Source organism: Pseudorca crassidens, chromosome 4 (assembly GCF_039906515.1).
Source record: "Pseudorca crassidens isolate mPseCra1 chromosome 4, mPseCra1.hap1, whole genome shotgun sequence".
Lineage (NCBI taxonomy): Eukaryota > Metazoa > Chordata > Mammalia > Artiodactyla > Delphinidae > Pseudorca > Pseudorca crassidens.
Window position 1 is genome coordinate 21,752,802 of NC_090299.1, and position 21,707 is coordinate 21,774,508.

General features: G+C 38.7%; 1 protein-coding gene and 1 long non-coding RNA gene across 4 annotated transcripts in view; one reads left to right on the forward strand and one right to left on the reverse strand.

The window, feature by feature from the left end:
• Nucleotides 1–21,707, forward strand: part of PDE5A (phosphodiesterase 5A) — a 142,544-nt gene that overhangs the window by 75,991 nt on the left and 44,846 nt on the right. For all 3 annotated transcript variants that reach the window (XM_067735194.1, XM_067735196.1, XM_067735195.1), the window contains exons 9-11: nt 168–255; nt 10,894–11,069; nt 14,258–14,317. In XM_067735194.1, the coding sequence (XP_067591295.1) occupies nt 168–255; nt 10,894–11,069; nt 14,258–14,317 (324 nt within the window). The remainder of the gene's footprint in view (nt 1–167; nt 256–10,893; nt 11,070–14,257; nt 14,318–21,707) is intronic.
• The window catches only part of LOC137223460 (uncharacterized), a 31,671-nt gene that overhangs the window by 4,573 nt on the left and 5,391 nt on the right, over nt 1–21,707 (reverse strand). The window lies entirely within an intron of this gene.

The following is a 21,707-nucleotide window of genomic DNA, read 5'->3' on the forward strand; positions in this document are numbered from 1 at the left end:
TGTGAACTTCATTATAATTTGTACATTTTCTGCACTCTGATGTTATCTCCAGCTAATAAAAGATGAATATATTAGTGGCTTCCGAGGTCCAATATAGTTTCTATAGCATCTAATGGACAAACAGTCTTCTCATAATATTTAGCTGTCTTGTTTTTGTTTTTGTTTAGAATGAAAACACAGGAAATGTAAAACAGCAGTGCATTAGAAGTTTGCTTTGTACGCCTATAAAAAATGGAAAGAAGAATAAAGTGATAGGTAAAGCCTTTTTGTTGACCTCTACTCTGCACTTATTAAAGAAAAACATGTATTCTCAGAAACGTCTTTCAAGTGTAAATTTAAAGACTAAAATGTTTGAAAAAAAGATAAAAATTGGAATGATAAAAGAATTTTGAAATAATTTTATATTGATAAATGTCAACAAACATTTCTTAAATATCTTATTAACTATGATGTATTTTGGTAATTGTAATCCTGTTTCAATAGAAGTTTGGTTTAAGAATGACGTGTTGAAAGTTAGCAAACAGGGAGATCAAGTCGATGATGTATATTGTTTTAGGGCCTTACTTCTTGGTTTCTGGTTTTTCTTTTTTGAATACATGGTTTAGATTGTAGGTTGTATTCATTGAACACTCCGCTGCTTTAGGCACTTGGGATAAGTCAGTGAACAAGCAAAAACCCCTGCCTCAGGGAGTTTACATTCTTACATGAAGTTTAGTAAAATATGTCTACTGCGGGAATGGTGGAAGGAGGCATTCTCAGAAAAATGAGATGATGTTTCCTGTTATCGACATATTTATTTCTTGGCATTGCAGGTTATATTAAACGTAGAACAGAAAATGTGAGGTTTTATATGCCAATCGTGCATGATTGACACTGTGAAAACAGTCTGAACTGTTAAATATTCTCCCAAGAACTTGGAACAGAGGCTAAACTTTTAAATAAAAACCCTAACGGAGCAAGGCTTAGCTATATAAATTCACCTTAAAAATTCTGATGAGTTTCCAGGTTGTAAGATTTGACTGTAATTTTATTAAAGAAGAGTGTTGGTCAGAAAGGTGTGGGGGTGTGGGGGAATCGTTCATGAAAATGGAAGGAAAAAAGGACAAATATTGAAAGTGCCTCTCCAGTTGTGTGCAGTAGTCAGGGAACCTTTGCCTCTCACATGGAGATGGATGAAGAAGGTTGTAGCAGTGTATAGGGTATGCTGACCTCTTGGCAAGGCCAGCACTTGCGTGGCGATGGATGCAGCAGGTTGTAGCTGGTACTGCTCGGTGATTCCAGTCCGTCTGCTGGCATGCGTCCTCACTGTGAGATGGATACATGGGCTTATGCCATTAAACAACCCACCAGTCTGACTTCCCTTGTTCTGATTATTTTCTTTCCAAGATACGTTAACTCATAGGAAGAGAATGCATTCTTCATATCCTCTCGAATACACTGCTCGCTTTGCCAGTTGTTTCTCATTGTAAATCGGTGAACTGGGCTTGAGGCAATGGGCTGAGTTGCAGGTGCGCGTACTCGGGTTCCTGGGACAGATCTATTTCTTGTTGGACATTGATACTATTCTGGTTTTATAAATCAGTCTTGTGAACTTAGGTACTGTTCTCTACCCCAGAGAGTGGGATCTGTCCTCAGCATGGTAAACTAGTTTGTAACCCTACAGGGCTGGGCTTGCTGACTCCAGTGCATTGCCTCATAAAGCCTCTTGGAAACCAGCCTGGCGATTCCCTGAAGGCTGTTCATCACCTGCACGCTTCTCAGCTCTCAGAGAAAAAAGTAGAGCCTAGTGAATCCATATGTCAGCTCTCTTTTCAAGATTATCACCGATCAGATCTCTAATATAAACAACAGAAGAAAACTGACAAGGGTGCCCTACAATATGAAACTACATAAATGTTTAGGATATAAAATTTTATATTCTAGGAGTTAGGTGAAAACTACATTATAAATGTTATGCTTCCTTTTTTTAAAATTTTTTTTGAATTTCATTTTATTTTTTTTACAGCAGGTTCTTACTAGTTATCTATTTTATACACATTAGTGTATTTATGTCAATCCCAATCTCCCATGTTATACTTCTTTAAAATGCTTTTTCATATAAGTATAGAGCTTACCACAAGATGCCTTTGACCTTTGAAAATGTGAAATGGATTCCAGAAGCAATGCATCATTTACTAATAAGTTCTGATAAGAAGGAGGACAGAGTGGCAACTTGCCACATCAAGGCACATCATCGCTTTTTCTCAGCAGCATCTCTTTGGAATAACTGGGAATGGGGAGTGGCCGAAGGAAGTTATACATTAGGCTTTTTCATCACTTTACACATGTGATAAGTAAGAGGATTTGGGGGAAGTGCAAAGGTCCCTGGATGGGAATAGGGCTCACAACATCCGGCTGGCTCCACTCTCCCTTTAAGCATTTAAAAGGTTATGGGTGCTTCCCTGGTGGCGCAGTGGTTGAGAGTCCGCCTGCCGATGCAGGGGACACGGGTTCATGCCTCGGTCCGGGGGGATCCCACGTGCCGCGGAGCGGCTGGGCCCGTGAGCCATGGCCGCTGGGCCTGCGCGTCCGGAACCTGTGCTCCGCAACGGGAGAGGCCACAACAGTGAGAGGCCCGCGTACCACAAAAAAAAAAAAAAAAAAAAGGTTATGGGCTTCGAGCCCTGGTCCGGGAAGATCCCACATGCTGCAGAGCTACTGAGCCTGTGCGTCACAACTACTGAGCCTGCGCTCTAGACCCCGCGCGCCACAACTACTGAGCCCCTGTGCCACAACTACTGAAGCCCACATGCCTAGGGCCCATGCTCCACAACACGAGAAACCACCACAGTGAGAAGCCCGCGTACCTCAAGGGAGAGTAGCCCCCGCTTGCCGCAGTTAGAGAAAGCCCGTGCGCAGCAAGAGCCAATGCAGCCATAAATAAATAAATAAATTTATTTTTTAAAAAAAAAGGTTATGGCCACATTATTCAACTAACTAACCTTTCAGATCCCTTCAGAATCCGCATTCTGTGTTCCTGTCACTGTTTCAGACAAGTGAACAAAGAAAGAAATACCAGTTGAAATAATCAGACTTCTCTTGGCATACATTTTGTGTCACCCTGCTTGATAACAGAGTCAAAAGTAAGTAAATGTTGTCTTTGGAAAGGAAAAATTCCCTGCCAATAAAAAGAAAGAAAGAAAGAAAAAATGATTTCCCTGGTGGGGTTTCTGGGGGGGCATTTTCAGGTTAATTTCAAGAGGGAATATTTCCAGTGTTCCCTGCTGTCTTTATAAGTGTGACAAAACAGAGAATTTGAATTCTCAACTATACTTTGTACTCACAGATGCAGCATGGAAAATATCATGGCCATAGATCACTTTTCTTACATGTCACACAGACCAGATTCTGCTAGTATGTAATTCTAATGCAGAATCCCCACAGAGTTTCCATGCAGAAAGACAGACGGGCCCATGTGTTTTTGGTAATCTTCTTTCCCTTCCTTTTTTTTCCCATTACTGACAATTAGATGAAATTATAGACATTAGACCAGTATGGGGCCTGTTGTATCACCAAATGTATTCCCTGAGGTATTTTTTCATATCAAATGTTTTCTCAGTGCTCTGGCTAACACAGAGTGTTTCCACCACTTTGTTTTCAACACTATTAAGAAAATACTTCCTCATTCAAATTCACTTATTTTAACCAATTATATCCCCTATTTATTAGACTAAATTTTCCATGTCAATTTCAGGGCATATTTTGAAGAAATTAGTTCCATTCCCATCCAAAAAATATTGTTGAGAACATCTCCACTTTAAATAGCTTACATTTTCATCTTTTTTTTTTTTTTTAGTGAAAAAGTAATAAAAATCATAGTGTTATACCACACGTTGTTTGACAGTGAAGTATGAGAGGGGAATATGTATTTCTTACTGAATATATTTTCTAAACTGATTTCCGTCCTAATGCTCTGCTCATCTATGTGTTGCAATATGATCCCAAGGCATAAGTAAATATTGTAAAATTATGTAAGTTTAAATTTGACTCCTTAATTTTATTTTTCATATTAAATTATATCATTTGGCAATATCACTAACTATTCATTTGTTTTTAAAAATATTTGCTAGGATTTTCCTAATGCAGATATTACACTGTGCAGTGTCGTCCATGGTACATACTGCTTATATTGCTTAAAGTATACAGTTTTTCCCAATTAAAGAATTGTTAATTATGATTAGTGATAAGTGCCAGGAAATAAGGCTGTAGGGGCAGTAATAATGGGAAGAAAATGAGAAAAAAATAAAACTAGGAGATTATAGCTTGAAATTATAAAAGTGAAAATCTATAAAATAAAAATAAATATAAGGATTATAGTTTCAAGAATTGATTGAAGAAATAGAAAAATAAGAGAAACCTCATAGTAGCCCTGGAAAACAGAGACGCTTAACCTTTATTGGACCAGAAACATTGAGGAATTTCTAGAAGATAGGAAGAATATACTATTTGTAAGAATACATTTTACACAGAATGGGAAAAATTTGAGTAGAGATATCAATATCAGACAATGTAAATTTTAAGGTAAAAACATATAATATAAAGAATCACTTTGCATTGATTAAGTTAAATTCACAGAGGAAAGTGTAATTGTCATAAATGCTTCTATAAAGTAAATAACATCATTGACATACAAAAACCAAAGCTATTAAAAATACAAGGAGAAATGGACAAAATGGTGATCATAGTGAGAGTCTTTAGTACCCTTTTCATAGAATGTTACAGTACAGGAAAATATAAGGAAACATTAGAATTGATTAATACAGAAAATGAAATGGATTTAATTGGCATATAAATATTTACTTTTATATTTCATAATTTAAAGACACAAATTCCTATCAAATATTCATCAGAAATTTACAAATATTAGTGATACACACACATGCAACACAAACTTAGTCATTTCTGAAAAGTAGAATTGACAGCCACTGTCATGGATCACAGTGCATTAAAACTAGAAATGTGTAATAAAAGGATAAACTGAAAGGAAAAAGCTCACTTAGAAACTGAAAAACATTCTTCCAAATGACAGAAGAAATCAAAAGTCAAAATGAAAGTATAGCATTTTAGAAAATTAGTGGTTGTATCAATTTAACATAAAAACTCAAGGTACAAGGTCAAAGCTATATATATAGGAGTTATATAGCTTTAAATATTTTGCCATTATTAATTAGGACATAATGAAGTTATTTGAACTAAGTGTTCAACTGAAGAAATTAGAAAGACAGCACCTTTCTCTTTCTCACCCTCTATGCTGCCCCCAAAGTAAACAAATAAATAGGAAGAAAATAAGCAAAGAAATTGAAAAGATAAATTTATGAAATGAGAGCGGATAGTAAAACGAGATAATGGGCAAACACAATAATAATAAACACAGATAATGAGGGAAATAAAAGAAACACAAATAGGAATGAGAAAGGAAATGTAATTACAGATACAGAAGAAACTTTAAAAGATGTTAGATAATACAATGTACCAAAAAAATAATATGTTTTGATGGAATGGAGAAATTCTATAAAAATTGGTAATAACCAGTACTAACAGAAGGAGAGTTTAAAATTTTTCATAGAAGAGGGTGTGGGGAAAAGGGAACCCTCTTGCACTGTTGGTGGGAATGTAAATCGATACAGCCACTATGGAGAACGGTATGGAGGTTCCTTAAAAACCGAAAAATAGAACTACCATATGACCCAGCAATCCCACTCCTGGGCACATACCCAGAGAAAACCATAATTCAAAAAGACACATGCACCCCAATGTTCATTGCAGCAATAGTTACAATAGCCAGGTCATGGAAGCAACCTAAGTATCCATCAACAGATGAATGGATAAAGAAGATGTGGCACATATATACAATGGAATATTACTCAGCCATAGAAAGAAACGAAGTGAGGTGGATGGACCTAGAATCTGTCATACAGAGTGAAGTAAGTCAGAAAGAGAAAAACGAATACCGTATGCTAACACATATATATGGAATCTAAAAAAAAAATGGTTCTGACGAACTTAGGGGCAGGACAGGAATAAAGATGCAGACGTAGAGAATGGACTTGAGGACATGGGGAGGGGGGGAGTGTAAGCTGGGACGAAGTGAGAGAGTAGCATTGACATATACACTACCAAATATAAAATAGATAGCTAGTAGGAAGCAGCCGCATAGCACAGGGAGGTCAGCTCGGTGCTTTGTGACCACCTAGAGGGGTGGGATAGGGAGAGTGGGAGGGAGACGCAAGAGGGAGGGGATATGGGGATATATGTATACATATAGCTGATTCACTTTGTTATACAGCAGAAACTAACACAACATTGTAAAGCAGTTGTACTCCAATAAAGATGTTAATTTTTTTTTTCATGGAAGTAGTTGAGAAAGTTATATTTTTAAAGTCACTAACAAAACAAAACAAAACAACTCTTGCCCAAAGTAAATTCTTACCAAAGCAATCAGAGGACAGGAAAGGATGAAATAAGGTGAGGCATGGAAAACGCAAAGGCAAAATAACTTAAAAAATGATATGATTGTTGAATGAAAAAACCTAAAAGAATCAGCTGAAAGTATCTATCTAAAAAGAGACTTGCGGAAGTTCCTGGCTATCAAATTATTAAAAGAAAATAACTTTTTAGAAGCCAAGACAAATTTGTTAGAAAATAATAATGGAAAAATCATCCTGTTTACAATAGTAACAAGGAATAAACTTGGTCAGAAATAGGAACATCTATATGAGGAAAACTATAAAAGTCTACTAGATAACTTGAAAGTCTTTAAGTTATCTTTAAGTAAGTGAACTGATATAACATTTCCTGACAATAAGAATCTATTATTTAAGATGTTAACTTTTTGCAGATCAGATTTATATCAATTTTAATACATGTCCTTATAAGATTTTTTTTTGAGGGGGTAGAGGAGTTCTTGACCAACATATATAAAATTCATCTGGAAGAATAGCATAAAAATAATCAGAGTTGATGGATAGAGAATTGCCTTGTCAGAAATTAAAATAATGCTGTATAAGTAACATTATTAAAAGTATTATATGTGTGCTAGAAGAGATGGCAAGATTGATGGAACACAGTAGAAAGTCTAAATGCAGACTCAAGTCTGATATAACAGTTGTGTTACTGTGCATAATAGAGTATATTTCATTGTTTCTAAGGTGCCATTGGTTGAAAGACACCATTTTATATATCTTTAAGAAAGAGAAAAATGATTTCAATTACATAATGACAAGCAATTGATTAGGATGCATACTGATTTCATAACATTTAAATGTGAAAAAAGTACATAGTTGAAATAAGTATGAATTTATTATTTAAGGTGACAATTCAAATTATTAAAGAATGGATAACTATTTATGTTTTGCAAGAATCCAGTAGCAATTTAGGGAAAAAATTAAGTAGAATTAAAAGATTACATGTGATAGAATGAATCTGTAAAAGTGCCAGACGAAAATATAGGTTTGTATATAACTTTAAAATGGGGAAGCTTCTTTTAAAAGCAAGACACTATAGTTGAAAACTTAAAAGATAACTGTTTTAGTTACTTGAGAAATGAAATCTTTTCTACAACCAAAAAACTCCCTAAGTTAAGATAATTGACAAATAACAAGTGGGAAAAAATTATTTGCAAGGTAGGTGACAAGGGTAGAAGGGTAAGTCTTACACATTAACAAGACAGGATGCTAATTTTGGAGCCCATGTTGTGCAGGAGAGAGGACAGGAGACCACAAGCAGGATATAAGAATTGACCCCCTGCTCTGCCAAGAGGCCAAAAGGAAAACTGTGGTTGGTAACAACATCTGATCCCTGGAATTATAGAAAAGGAAACATAAGTGTGTGTTTAGAAACTGTCTAGTCCCTTCAGCATAATTTCCAAAGATGCCTTCAGTGCCAACTAGCTCTCAGAGCTGCTGTGATGACCGCGTGAAATAATGTCTGGACAAGTACTTTGTGAACTCTAATATTAACACTGATAGTTTGCTATCTAACTGTACTACTTCTTGGTTTTCTCCTAATATATTTTTGAATGTTTTATTTTATTTTTGTATATAGTTATTGGTTTTTGTTGAGTGATTTTGTTTTATTTTTGGTTCTGCAATAACTACTTTGTTTTTATATATAAGTGATTCTGATTTTATATGGTTTACTAGTAGATGTGGCATTTCAAATGACCAGTTTTAAATTTCATTATTGTACTCTTCATCCACTCTTCCAGATCTTTAATGAATAAGTTGTGAAAAACATCTGTAAACGGGCCCAAGCTTTACATTTTCTCAAAGAACCCTATTTGTTTGTTATGAACCTTTTCTTCTTCATAGCTTTTTTTTTTTTTCCGACTTGGGTATTTTTGTTTGATAGAATTAAATTTTATGAAGGGTGTAAAGAGATCAACAGGATTGTCTTGAATGCTGTATAAACGTGACTGCTTTCAAAGAAGGATTAAATTATATTCCTAAAGGGATAATTTGTCTTTACCCATTTTCTTGCCCTGAGCGTAACTCTGTGTCTGCGTGTCTGTATCTATAGAGGTGGATTGTGACACAGACACACTTTAGCTGTTCTGCCCTGAGCTGTGGTTGTTACAGCCAACTCTTCCTACTTGTACACTTAACATGCCATTTTAGTACCTTTCAATTCCTGAAGTATTAGTTAATACCGCTTAATATATTCATTCAGTGACTGTTGGCTGAGGCCCAGATTTGAACCGCTGTCCAGGAAAGAGTTCCTTACCTCGGTCCCAGGCCCAGCAGACTGCCTGATGGCCACATCTCAACCCCTCCGGGTTGTCTTTTCCTTCCCATACGTGCAATCAATCTTATGCAGTGATATAAAGAAAAATCTTGGTTATGAAAAATGGCCATCAACTAGGAGAAAGCTTTAGTAAAGATTGAAAGGCAGTCACATTGTGATGTGAGGATAAGGCACAGAATGCGTGACCCTCAAGAAAATGTGATTTGGGAGATAGCCAGAAGCCTATATAAACAGTTCCATATTTATAATTTGGGGATTCACAAAGGTTGGCGGATATAACCCAGGCGTTTCTACCGTACGTGGGACATGGTCTTTTAAGGTAATGAATACCGATTGCCATATTTACTCACAGTTTTTACTTGCAGTGTCCAGATTCATTATGTCTTGTTTAAAATTTTTCTTGATAATGGAATGTGTTAGAGAAGTAATCTCTGCCATACTAATACAGATAGATAAGGATGCCTTTACTGTCTAAAGTAGAAAAACTCCCACAAACAAAAAAGAGCAACATGAGAATACAGATAATTTGTAGGGTTAAAAATAAAGTGCACACCAGTGGTAATAAAGGGATTTCATATGCAACCATGCATCGTCACGGACGCTATAAAATCCTTTTGTGCTCCAGGAAAAATAAGAGATAACAGAATATAGTCTTCATGGGAAAGTGGTTTGGGTCAGAGCCGCAATCCTTCATTCTTTCATTAACTCAGTAAACATTTTTTGAGTCCTGCTCTATGCCAGGCATTGCTGGCTGAGGAAGTGGAACTGAAAAAATAAAATCTCTAAGCCCAAGATATGTACGTCCAGAAAGAAAGACAGAAATAGAATCCCCCATGATACTCCAAATGATAAAGTTAAGGAGGTAGAAAGGAGAAGTGGCCGCCTCACCCGGGAAGTGGGAGGCCTGTGGGAGCTCGCTGTGAAGGGCATGTAGGGATCTATTGGACAACAGGAAAGAGAGCAGTGGGGAGCAGAGTAGGCCAGCGGGAAAGCATAGGCAAAGGTGTGGGCAAGCAAAGTGCAGTCAGGGAACTGCTAGCAATGATCTGACAGGGGTGAAAAGGCACAGAGCAGCAGTGTGGTAATAAACTAGCCTTTGGGGCTAGGCTGAGCTGGGGTTTCAATTTTAGACATAAGCGTACTAGCTAAGTGACCTGGAGCATATGACTTAACCTTCCTGAGACTCAGTTTCTTCATCTGTAAAATGGGCGTGGGCACACCTTTCTCACAGTATAAACTGTGCAGACTAGAGTTCATGTGTGTATTAAAGCACTGTACCTACATGCACATGATGGAAGTCTATATTACATATGCAGAGACAGAAGAGATGAGGACTTTAACAACAGTGTGTTACCCAGAGGTAGGAGGTCATCAGACTCCTCACAGAGACCACTAGGCTCAGAGTCCCATAGAACAACTAGTTCAGTAAAGATTTGATGTAATCTTCTATTCATATCGACTACGTGTTTGACTTTCTAAGAAAGGCCAGGATTTGGGAGGTTAGGTTACGATTGTCTCCAAAGATTAGTTCTCCTTTTATTTCTCACTAAATAGACATTTCTATGTGCATTTATTTGTAGTATCAAAAATGATTGGAAATATGATTCTCCTGGATGCAGAGGTGCATATTTGAAACTTTAGACTGTCTATGTAAATTGTCTGTTTCATCCATTCTATTTTGTATGTAATTGTGTTATTTAACTTCTGGTTTCTCAGTAAGGAGAGGCAGTCTGTGTGACCCAAAATTCTGATGTGCATCAAAATTGCTCTCTTGGCAAATGTACAAAAATCCAATTAGTCTCCAAAGGACAAATTGTCTTTGGGGACTCAGCTGATCTGAAATTCGCGACTGAGTCTGGAAGAAAATAGTACTCTAGGATTTTTTGAACACAGACAACATACATTTAGGGCTATGTGAAACAAGTTCTCATGTAAATTGATTCAGATGACTTTTCTAGCTTATATTTGTGAGGATTCATTTGCTTATTTGGAGATACCAAGCATTCCTAAGAGAAAAGTGTAAGACAGTCTTGGTGGGGGGGGGTGTCTTAAAGTCAGTGAGAACTGTGATGATGAATAGTAACACTTGCTTGACTTCTTGGATTCTTACAGGGGTTTGCCAACTTGCTAATAAGATGGAGGAGACCACGGGCAAAATTAAGCCTTTCAACCGAAATGATGAACAGTTTCTGGAAGCTTTTGTCATCTTTTGTGGCTTGGGGATCCAGAACACACAGATGTACGAAGCGGTGGAGAGAGCTATGGCCAAGCAGATGGTCACGTTAGAGGTGGGCTGACACTACGGGACTTCTCCGTCTCTATGGCCAAACTCTCAACTTACACCTCTCCCTGTAACAGCTCTTGGTGTCTGTTACATCACTGTATCCTTACGACAGTCATGTGCTTTAGATGATCAGATCCTTCTCTCATTTAAACAGCTGAGGAAACTGAGACCCAGAATATTTTAGAAACTTGTCAGGGGCCTTATGACCAAACCAAAGCTCCAGCCGTTGGTCCCTTCAGTCCTCTGCTTTTTCGGCCAGAAGCAGTCCTTGACCTTAATAATCCATTCATACAGATGTCTACTGCCACTGCACCCCATCTGTCCCTTCCCCATTGCCTGAGGCTCCCCATCTCTCCTTGTGAGCAGTTGTATTCACACGTTTTAAAAAACAGAAACAGAAATCCTAAGCACTCAGAATCAGAAATGAGGAAAAGTGAAAGTCCTTCAAATTACAGATTTGTGGATCCCACTTCTGAAAATTCTGATTCAATAAGTCTTGGGTAGAGGCTGGGAATCTGCATTATTACAGAGCTCCCCCAGGTGACTGTGAATGTGAACCATTGGCTTGGGGCACTGACCTCAGGCAGACTCCCTCCCAAGCAGGACAAGCCTACCCAAGTGGGCCAGCCCTTTCCAGATGTACTTCACTAACTGCCTGAAGATGTTCACTTCGTGTAACATGGAAATTTCTTACATCATAGACCAAGTTAGGGAAATAGACTTCATAAAGGGCATTACTTCATTCTTCATACACTGGTGTGAAATATACTTTAATGTTTGCCTGCTCTTAGCTAGTAGAGATCAGTGGAAATCAATGTTTGGGATATAGATCATTAACTTTTCCTCCAACCCCTAATAAACAGATACCTAACCTAAAGAGCTAGAAGGATATATAAGTCAAGATTTACCAATAACCAAGATAGTATGCTTTACTTTCTAATGTGAATATATAACACTAATAGTTTTGCTATAGTGTTACGTAAGAGACCTTGGCTTAGAAACCGGTAGAAATCTGTTTCAAATACACACACACGTATGTATGTGTGTGTATATATACAAACATATACATATATTTCAAATTACATATATGCACATATGTACATATATGTATGTGTGTGTGCATATACAATTTTTAAGCAAATTTTTTTTTACTCTTTCCATGGCTTTGCACTGAAGAATTGAATCTAAGCCATCTATCAATTAGAAGTTATCTCTTTTTAAAAAACTTCCTATTTGGGAAATTTCAAACATAATGCTGAAGTAGAGAGAATAGCTTAAGGAGCCCCCACGTGTTCATTAGCTGTCTTCGGTAATTACTGACCTGTGGCTACTATTATTCCGTCCATACCCTTGCTCACTTCTCTGCACTCTTCTTCCCTATTAATCCATTGATTATTTTGAAGCAGATCCCACATATCATATCATTTTATTCAAAATCTCTGAATATTTTCCTGGTTGAGATTTATTTCTATTTTTACACTATAGTTTTACTTGAGTTAAATATGAGTCATTAGGCTTTCACTTAATGTATACATTTCAATTTCAGTTCATTATAGGAAGGCATATGTACAATCACAGGTTTAACCTTGAAAAAATTTTTTCTTCTGATGTATTGGATAAAAGCTAAGGACATGAACCCCTCATGTTTTCTTATGACAGGGAATTATTTTGACCTGGAAAACATCATTATAATGACAGTAAAACAACAACAATAATAGCTAACCTTTATCAAATGCTTACTCTGTGTTCTCACTTGTGTTAACAAAATTAATCCACACAACCCTACGTGTAAGGTGCTATTTTTATCTTCAGTGTGTGATGAAATTAATTTTTTTAACTTAGAATGTCCTGTTATTCCTTTATTCACTTATCCATGTTGCATTGCACTGATTTATATTAGACTAATTCATGGTCATAGCCTTAGCCTTTCTCAACAAACCACCTCTGTGGTGTCAGCAGCAGCTTAGCCATGACCTGTCCATTTCACAGGAGCAGGAGACAGCAAGTCCAAGGTTCCTGAGGTTTCCTAGTGATTAATGGTTCAAACACTAAGACAAATCAAGTGTATCATAGTATTATAACATTCTGAATCACAAGATAGTAGATGTATATACCATTTGGCTTTAGATTTTGAATTGCTTAAAATTTTAAAAACTAGTTCAAGGGAAACTAGTTTGGGCTGCTGAATTACTTGGCTCACCATTTAAAGTCTGAACATGGGATGCCTTTTTATCACTGATTTTAAAACTTTGAGGGATTTTAGTAAATCTGTGTTGACTCTGTCAAAAATGAAGTTTTAAAAATGTGTTTTTAAAATATGATAGTTTAAAATGCAATCACTACCTTGGTTTAAAAGAATGTCTAAAATATTATTCCATTACTTAAAAGTTATCACTTTTGAAAATGGGAATGAATGATTCTCATGTTAAGTTATAAGAAGACAGTAAACCTGCCTTACCATCTTTTTACAACTTAACTCACTAGGGCGATGGGAAGTGTACTAAATTGGGAGTTGAAAGCTGGGTTCTAGGCCCTCTTGTCTTCTCACTGGGTGTGAGCTCACAGCCAAGTCATGAGGATCCCTGAGCCTAGGTGTCCTCAGCTGTTAATGGATAGATTTATAGACCAGCCCTACTCTTCTCAGTTCTTGAATCATATGAGTGTAAAAGGATCCTTGAGTCTGTGTGACATTATATCTCCGCTGTGCAGTTTTTCCTTATGAATTCTGCAGTGGTTACATACTTCATCTGAGAGCCACTTCTAGGCTACTTTCTTTCCAAATATCAACGTTAAAATGTCAGTTTATGCAGAGGTCTTTTATCTTGATTCTGTACACAAGTAACAATAACTAAAGTCAGTTTTTTTTAAAAGAAAGTGACCCAAAATTTTCTGCCAAGTTTGACCTAAGAGTGTGGCTTATAAATAATGTGTTTGTTATATCAACAATGTCAGAGGAAAAGTGACAGTTTTCTTTGAACATAGGGAGTATAACTTTCTGTTTCCGTAATAAACATTTGAATCAAAGTCTGGGATTTTCTCTCTGTTGAAGAAAGCAGCAAACAAGATATGATGTTCTGAGGAGTCTAGCTGTCTCTGCAGGAAGTTTTAGCAGAATCTCAGGCTTGAAACTGTGGTCTGTGTTTGGTAGTCCTCTCTTGTATAACCTGCATTCCTTCTTTTCTCGCCCTGTAGGTTCTGTCATATCATGCTTCAGCTGCAGAGGAAGAAACACGAGAGCTCCAATCCTTAGCGGTAATCCTCCTCCTCTTTCTTTGTAGAAATGAATAACTAGAGGCATCTAATTAATACATAAATATGCTTCTCTCAGGACAACTGCTTCTAGTGGTAATGGTCCCCTAGACATTTAATTAAATGTGGTACATATTTATATGGACATTTATAAAAATATCTAATCAAATCTACTTTCTTGCAGGGCTAGAAATTCACTGATAACACAGCAAAGGATAGCATCATATTGATTTTGTAATACATTATATGATTCTGATATTTTTCCAATAATTGTTATAATCTTTACATCTTTCTTAAGCCAAAATTAAATTTAGTTTTCAGTTCATGGGGAAGTGTGGACAGGCGACTGCAAGGTGGTTGGTTGGTTAGAGTAATAACAGCAAAGATTTTATAGCTTGTAACTGATAATGTACTCTGTGTTATTAAGAATTGAGAGTGATTTTAATTTCTGATCATATAGCTTACAGAATGTTACTTGAAATTGGGTTCAAATAAGGTCAGTTGCTGAATTCTCACTACATTCTTATTTAGGATACTATGAGAGAAAACCACATTGATATGTAAGTGGAATATCACGTGTTCTAGGTCTTGACTGAGATTGCCTTGGATGAGATTAATGAAAATTCGAGCCACTTACACATTGACAACCAAGACTGACCCTTTGAGTTTAAATTTACTTGAGACAACATAAAGTCTATATGAGATTTGGTGAGAGTCAAGTAAGGAATGAGAAGGGTCACTGAGATCATTGAGATTCTTTTTCTTTGTCGTCATCATCATGGCTTGCCAAATGTTCACCCTCCGTGCCCTTACATACATTTTCTCATGTAAACAGGACAGCTGTGCTATGAAGCAAGGGACGTGCTCACGGTCGCAGTGGCAGGAAGTGGAGAGTCAGGATACAAACTCACACTGTCTCTCTCCAGAATGCATGCATATAATCACTGTCTTATCTGTGATGGGCTATTAGGGAGAGAGAAGGCTAAAGATGATTCAGATATCCTGACCTTGGTAATTCAGAGAGTGATCATCCCATTCATTAACAAAAATGGAAATATTAAGAAAGAAAACGGATAGATTTGATTTAGAACATGGTAAGTTTGAGGTAAGTGAACAACCAAATAGACATCTTCAACAACCAGGAAGGGCAGGTCTAGAGTGGGGAGGGGCTGGTGGGCAGAACTAGAGGCGGTGATTTGGAAGTTAAATCACGGGATCTGGGGGAGTCCCGTGGTAGTGAAAGACTGGGAATGGAGCAAGTTGGGGAGAGTGCAGAAAGATGTGCAAGGCTGCAGGCAGAACTCTTGTGGGTATAGGTTTAGATGGAAGGTGTAGGAAAAGAAACCAGCTAAAGCAGCGAAGTGGGAGTTAAACTGGGAGGAAGGTTTAGGCTAGGCAGTGGCACAGAAGGCTAGTAGAACAGTTTTTACAAGAAAGGAGATCCCATCATTTGTTATAGGAAGGTTGAGAAATAGGACCGAGAAGGCTGCTGGATTCAGTGATGAGGTGATTGTTCAGAAGGCAACTTCAGGAGTGAAACTGCAAAGGGTATGAGTAAATGGTGAGAAAATGGAGGAAATGAATACAGACTATTTTTAAAAATATGGTTTGTATGAAAGAGAGTGAAATAGCTAAGACAGGTGTTGGCTGCATCATGTGAAGTTTTTTACTTGTTTTGTTTTGTGTTTGTGAGCAGGGTTTGCTCACAAGCAGGAAAGCCAGCATGTTCTTGGACAAAGGCGTAAGGTCCAGGGTGAGTGTGAGACTAAGAAATTTAGTCAATTTCCTTCAAGCAATTGAAAGAGGTCTGGACCTTGAAGTGGCCTAGATATTAAAGAGACATTTCTTTGGCCAAGACGAGAGAAAAGGGATAATAATAATAGTAGTAATAGTAGTAATAGTAAATAATAATAGCTACGCTTAATTGAGCACTTACTATATACCTGGCATGTTTGAAGTTCTTTGTGTGCGTTAACTTAAGTGCATTAAATCCACAGCCATACTATAAGGTCAGTTTTAGCATTTTGAAAATGGAATTTGAGGTTGAGAGGGTTTAGATTGTCCTCCTCAGGATCTCCCAGATGGTGAGTGATGGTGCCAGGACTAAATCCAGGCAGTCCAGACCCAAAGCCCACACGTCATTGCACAGCACTGGAGAGAATGCGCTAGGAAAGAAGGAAAGAGAATCAGGACTTGTAGATGTTCTTGATTAAATCACCGAGTAGGAAGCTGAGTCATCTGCCAAGAACAGTTGAAGGAACTTGAGATGATTTCATCCGAAAGATTAAGCTTCTCTAGGGGTTAGCCTCATTCGAATTGGCTGTATTTCTTTTGTTCACGGTGACGTTTGAAGGAATGAGACGTTTTTCAATTATTTACAAAGGTTTAGAGGTTTAAAGTATTTCTCACATCAGACTTAATTGCCCGTTTGTGTAATCCTCGTAGAGTGATAAAGTTTTGAACTAACAGCATACTGTGAGCTGGAAATGATCGCATGGAGAGATACATTTTGAAGTGCTTGCAGGCTTTGTGGGATTATTAAGTTAGCTCTAAAATGAGGGCAAGGGTACACTTTGTTGTTTTAGATAAATAAAAACTAGCAAATAGAGTCATTTCTAAAGATAATGCTTAAAAAAATCCATTAGGATATTAAACTTTGCTTTTTACTTTGAAAATAGCATAGTCTTTCAGAAAAATTTGAAAATTATTTTCTCAATTATGTTAATAATTTTAGCCAGAGAAAAACACTTTGGAAAAACTGAGAATTGCTATATTGCAGTATTGTTCAAAACCATCTGTTGTTCCGTTTGGAAAATAGATTTCTGGCAGCTGCATTGAGAAATTTAGGATAACATAGCTTGTAGGTCAAATAATTCATTTGAATTGGTTGGAATTCAGCAACTGATTTCAATTCTGTTTTCTATCTTCCTAATAAAAATTCCTTTGCAGCCCCAAATACACAGGTGTCTGCATCATCCAGAAATTACCGAAATTGCTGTCTTAGTCATGTGTCTGATGGTTTATCTCAATTTAAAACCTAAAATAAATTGAAAAGCTGTCAAATGCTTCTCAATTTTTATTTTTAGAAATCAGTTCTTGAAAGAATTAAATAATGTGCTTAAGTATACTAAATATTTATGCCTATGTTCAGAAAAGTTTTCTAGTCATAAAAGTATAACAAAGTTGATAGGAAATTCAGAATCCTTTTTTTCCCTTGCTTAACTTGAGTTTTTATCCCATTTTTAATCTTATTTTCTCTTGGCTTAAAATTGGGTGTAGCAGAAATAGGGCTGCAAACAAGCATTTTGCCATATACCTTTTTTTTTTTTTTTCTTTCTTTGCGGTACGCGGGCCTTTCACTGCTGTGGCCTCTCCCGTTGCGGAGCACAGGCTCTGGACGCGCAGGCCCAGCGGCCATGGCCCACGGGCCCAGCCACTCCGCGGCATGTGGGATCCTCCCGGACCGGGGCACAAACCCGTGTCCCCTGCATTGGCAGGCGGACTCTCAACCACTGCGCCACCAGGGAAGCCCTGCCATATACCTTTTAATGATCCTTACAAGTTACTGAGCTAAAAATAAAAGGACCCCAGCTGACCTGGTTATGGTTATAAGAAAGTTGTTAGTTAAGATACCAGAATGAAATAAATGTTTATGTATTATAAGTAACTGAATATTTGATTGAAAAGGCCTTTTCTGCCTTCTCTTGCTAGAAGAACAGTAAATAAATACGTTTTAGAGTTTAGTGTTTTAAAATAAACTTCTCAGTTTTGTCATGGAGTCAGTGCTGATTCGGTTCCAATCCCTACAGATTCTGCTTTATAGCATTTTCTTTAATCACACGTAACGTATCTCAAAGCAAACTGAGACCCTGTTGTGATCCTGAAAGGTCTTCTGTATCAAAATAGAGAGGGAAAAGCTGGCCACTTAGGCAGGATTTCCTAGGACAGAATTTATACCTCATCTTGACCTTAACCTTTCAGAGCCAGAAACTTCAAGTGAACCCTCTTGATCAGGCATGTGTGTGAATGCTGCAGGTAACAGCAGTAAGGGGCAGAGCCAGATACCTGACCCAAATCTCTATTGCCTAAGGCAGTGTTAGAGTATAGAGCCACTTCCTTATGTCAAGATGATCATCACATTCCTTCACTTTGGGGGAAAATCTCTATGGATAGTCAAATTATAAATGGAAAATTTTGAGCAGATAATAATAAAGAAGAGTTGACCCTATGATCTAGATAACTAGTGTCACCGAACTGTAGCCAACAAGGCATCCAGTAAGGCATCTTCTTCCTTAAAAAGCGCTAGAAATACTCTGGAACAATTTGGGTCCTTTGGACTTCCTGTACACTGTCAGTTGATGCATTCATTTTTATAGACGTCTATAACATGAATATATCTTTTCCACGTTGCAAGATTTAATAGATTCTGTTTGGTTCTTCCTACTTTCATTTCATTTCTTACCTATTTTGCTTTGATTTTACTAGTGGATTACTTCCAGTGGTAGTCTTAGCTCCAAAGTATGGTGGCACTGTTCTTGAGCTTCTTTTTTTTTTTTTTTTTTTTTTTTTTAGTGTATACATGTCCATGCCTCTTTATTGCTTTGTCACCGTTTACCCTTCCCCCTCCCCATAGCCTCAAGTCCATTCTCTAGTAAGTCTGTGTCTTTATTCCTGTTTCACCCCTAGGTTTTTCATGACATTTTTTTTTTCTTAAATTCCATATATATGTGTTAGCATACGGGTCTCTTGTAGACAGCAAATATATGGGTCTTGTTTTTGTATCCATTCAGCCAATCTGTGTCTTTTGGTGGGAGCATTTAGTCCATTTACATTTAAGGTAATTATCGATATGTGTGTTCCCATTCCCATTTTCTTAATTGTTTTGGGTTTGTTATTGTAGGTCTTTTCCTTCTTTTGTGTTTCTTGCCTAGAGAAGTTCCTTTAGCAGTTGTTGTAGAGCTGGTTTGGTGGTGCTGAACTCTCTCAGCTTTTGCTTGTCTCTAAAGGTTTTAATTTCTCCATCAAATCTGAATGAGATCCTTGCTGGGTAGAGTAATCTTGGTTGCAGGTTTTTCTCCTTCAACACTTTCAATATGTCCTGCCACTCCCTTCTGGCTTGCAGAGTTTCTGCTGAAAGATCAGCTGTTAACCTTATGGGGATTCCCTTGTGTGTTATTTGTTGTTTTTCCCTTGCTGCTTTTAATATGTTTTCTTTGTATTTAATTTTTGACAGTTTGATTAATATGTGTCTTGGCGTATTTCTCCTTGGATTTATCCTGTATGGGACTCTCTGTGCTTCCTGGACTTGATTAACTATTTCCTTTCCCATATTAGGGAAGTTTTCAACTATAATCTCTTCAAATATTTTCTCAGTCCCTTTCTTTTTCTCTTCTTCTTCTGGAACCCCTATAATTCGAATGTTGGTACGTTTAATGTTGTCCCAGAGGTCTCTGAGACTGTCCTCAGTTCTTTTCATTCTTTTTTCTTTATTCTGCTCTGCAGTAGTTATTTCCACTATTTTATCTTCCAGGTCACTTATCCGTTCTTCTGCCTCAGTTATTCTGCTATTGATCCCATCTAGAGTACTTTTAATTTCATTTATTGTGTTGTTCATCGTTGCTTGTTTCATCTTTAGTTCTTCTAGGTCCTTGTTAACTGATTCTTGCATTTTGTCCATTCTATTGTCCATTCTATCTCCAAGATTTCGGATCAACCTTACTATCAGTATTCTGAATTCTTTTTCAGGTAGACTGCCTATTTCCTCTTCATTTGTTAGGTCTGATGGGTTTTTATCTTGCTCCTTCATCTGCGGTGTGTTTTTCTGTCTTTTCATTTTGCTTATCTTACTGTGTTTGGGGTCTCCTTTTTTGCAGGCTGAAGGTTCGTAGTTCCTGTTGTTTTTTGTGTCTGTCCCCAGTGGCTAAGGTTGGTTCAGTGGGTTGTGTAGGCTTCCTGGTGGAGGGTACTAGTGCCTGTGTTCTGGTGGATGAGGCTAGATCTTGTCTTTCTGGTGGGCAGGTCCACGTCTGGTGGTGTGTTTTGGGGTGTCTGTAGACTTATTATGATTTTGGGCTGCCTCTCTGCTAATGGGTGGGGTTGTGTTCCTGTCTTGCTAGTTGTTTGGCATAGGATGTCCAGCACTGTAGCTTGCTGGTCGTTGAGTGGAGCTGGGTGCTGGCGTTGAGATGGAGATCTCTCGGAAATTTTTGCTGTTTGATATTATGTGCAGCTGGGAGGTCTCTTGTGGATCAGTGTCCTGAAGTTGGCTCTCCCACCTCAGAGGCACAGCACTGACTCCTGGCTGCAGCACCAAGAGCCTTTCATCCACACGGCTCCTTAATTTGGGATGATTGGTTGTCTATTCAGGTATTCCACAGATGCAGGGTACATCAAGTTGATTGTGGAGCTTTAATCCGCTGCTTCTGATGCTGCTGGGAGAGATTTCCCTTTCTCTTCTTTGTTCTCACAGCTCCCAGGGGCTCAGCTTTGGATTTAGCCCCGCCTGTGCGTGTAGGTCGCCGGAGGGCGTCTGTTCTTTGCTCAGACAGGACGGGGTTAAAGGAGCCGCTGATTCGGAGGCTCTGGCTCACTCAGGCCCGGGGGTAGGGAGGGTCACGGAGTGTGGGGCGGGCCTGCGGCGGCAGAGGCCTGCGAGACGTTGCAGCCTGAGGCGCGCCTGTGCGTTCTCCCGGGGGAGTTGTCCCTGGATCCCGGGACCCTGGCAGTGGCGGGCTGCACAGGCTCCCCGGAAGGGCGTGTGGCTAGTGACCTGTGTTCGCACACAGGCCTCCCGGTGGCGGCAGCAGCGGCCCTAGCGTCTCATGTCTGTCTCTGGGCTCCGCACTTTTAGCCGCGGCTCGCGCCCGTCCCTGGAGCTCTCTCAAGCAGCGTTCTTAATCCCCTCTCCTCGTGCACCAGGAAACAAAGAGGGACGTAAAAGTCTCTTGCCTCTTCGGCAGTTCCAGACTTCTCCCCGGACTCTCTCCCGGCCAGCCGCGGTGCACTAACGCCCTGCAGGCTGTGTTCACGCCGCCAACCTCAGTCCTCTCCCGGCGCTCCGACAAAAGCCGGAGCCTCAGCTCCCAGTCCCGCCCGCCCCGGCGGGCGAGCAGACAAGCCTCTCGGCTGGTGAGTGCCGGTCGGCCCGATCCTCTGCGCTGGAATCTGTCCGCTTTGTCCTCCGCACCCCTGTTGCTGTGCTCTCCTCCGCGGCTCCCAAGCTCCCCCACTCCGCCTCCCGAAGCCTCCACCCGCGAAGGGGCTTCCTAGTGTGTGGACACTTTTCCTCCTTCACAGCTCTCTCCCGCTGGTGCAGGACCCGTCCCTATCCTTTTGTCTCTGTTTAGTTTTTTCTTTTGCCCTACCCAGGTACGTGGGGGGTTTCTTGCCTTTT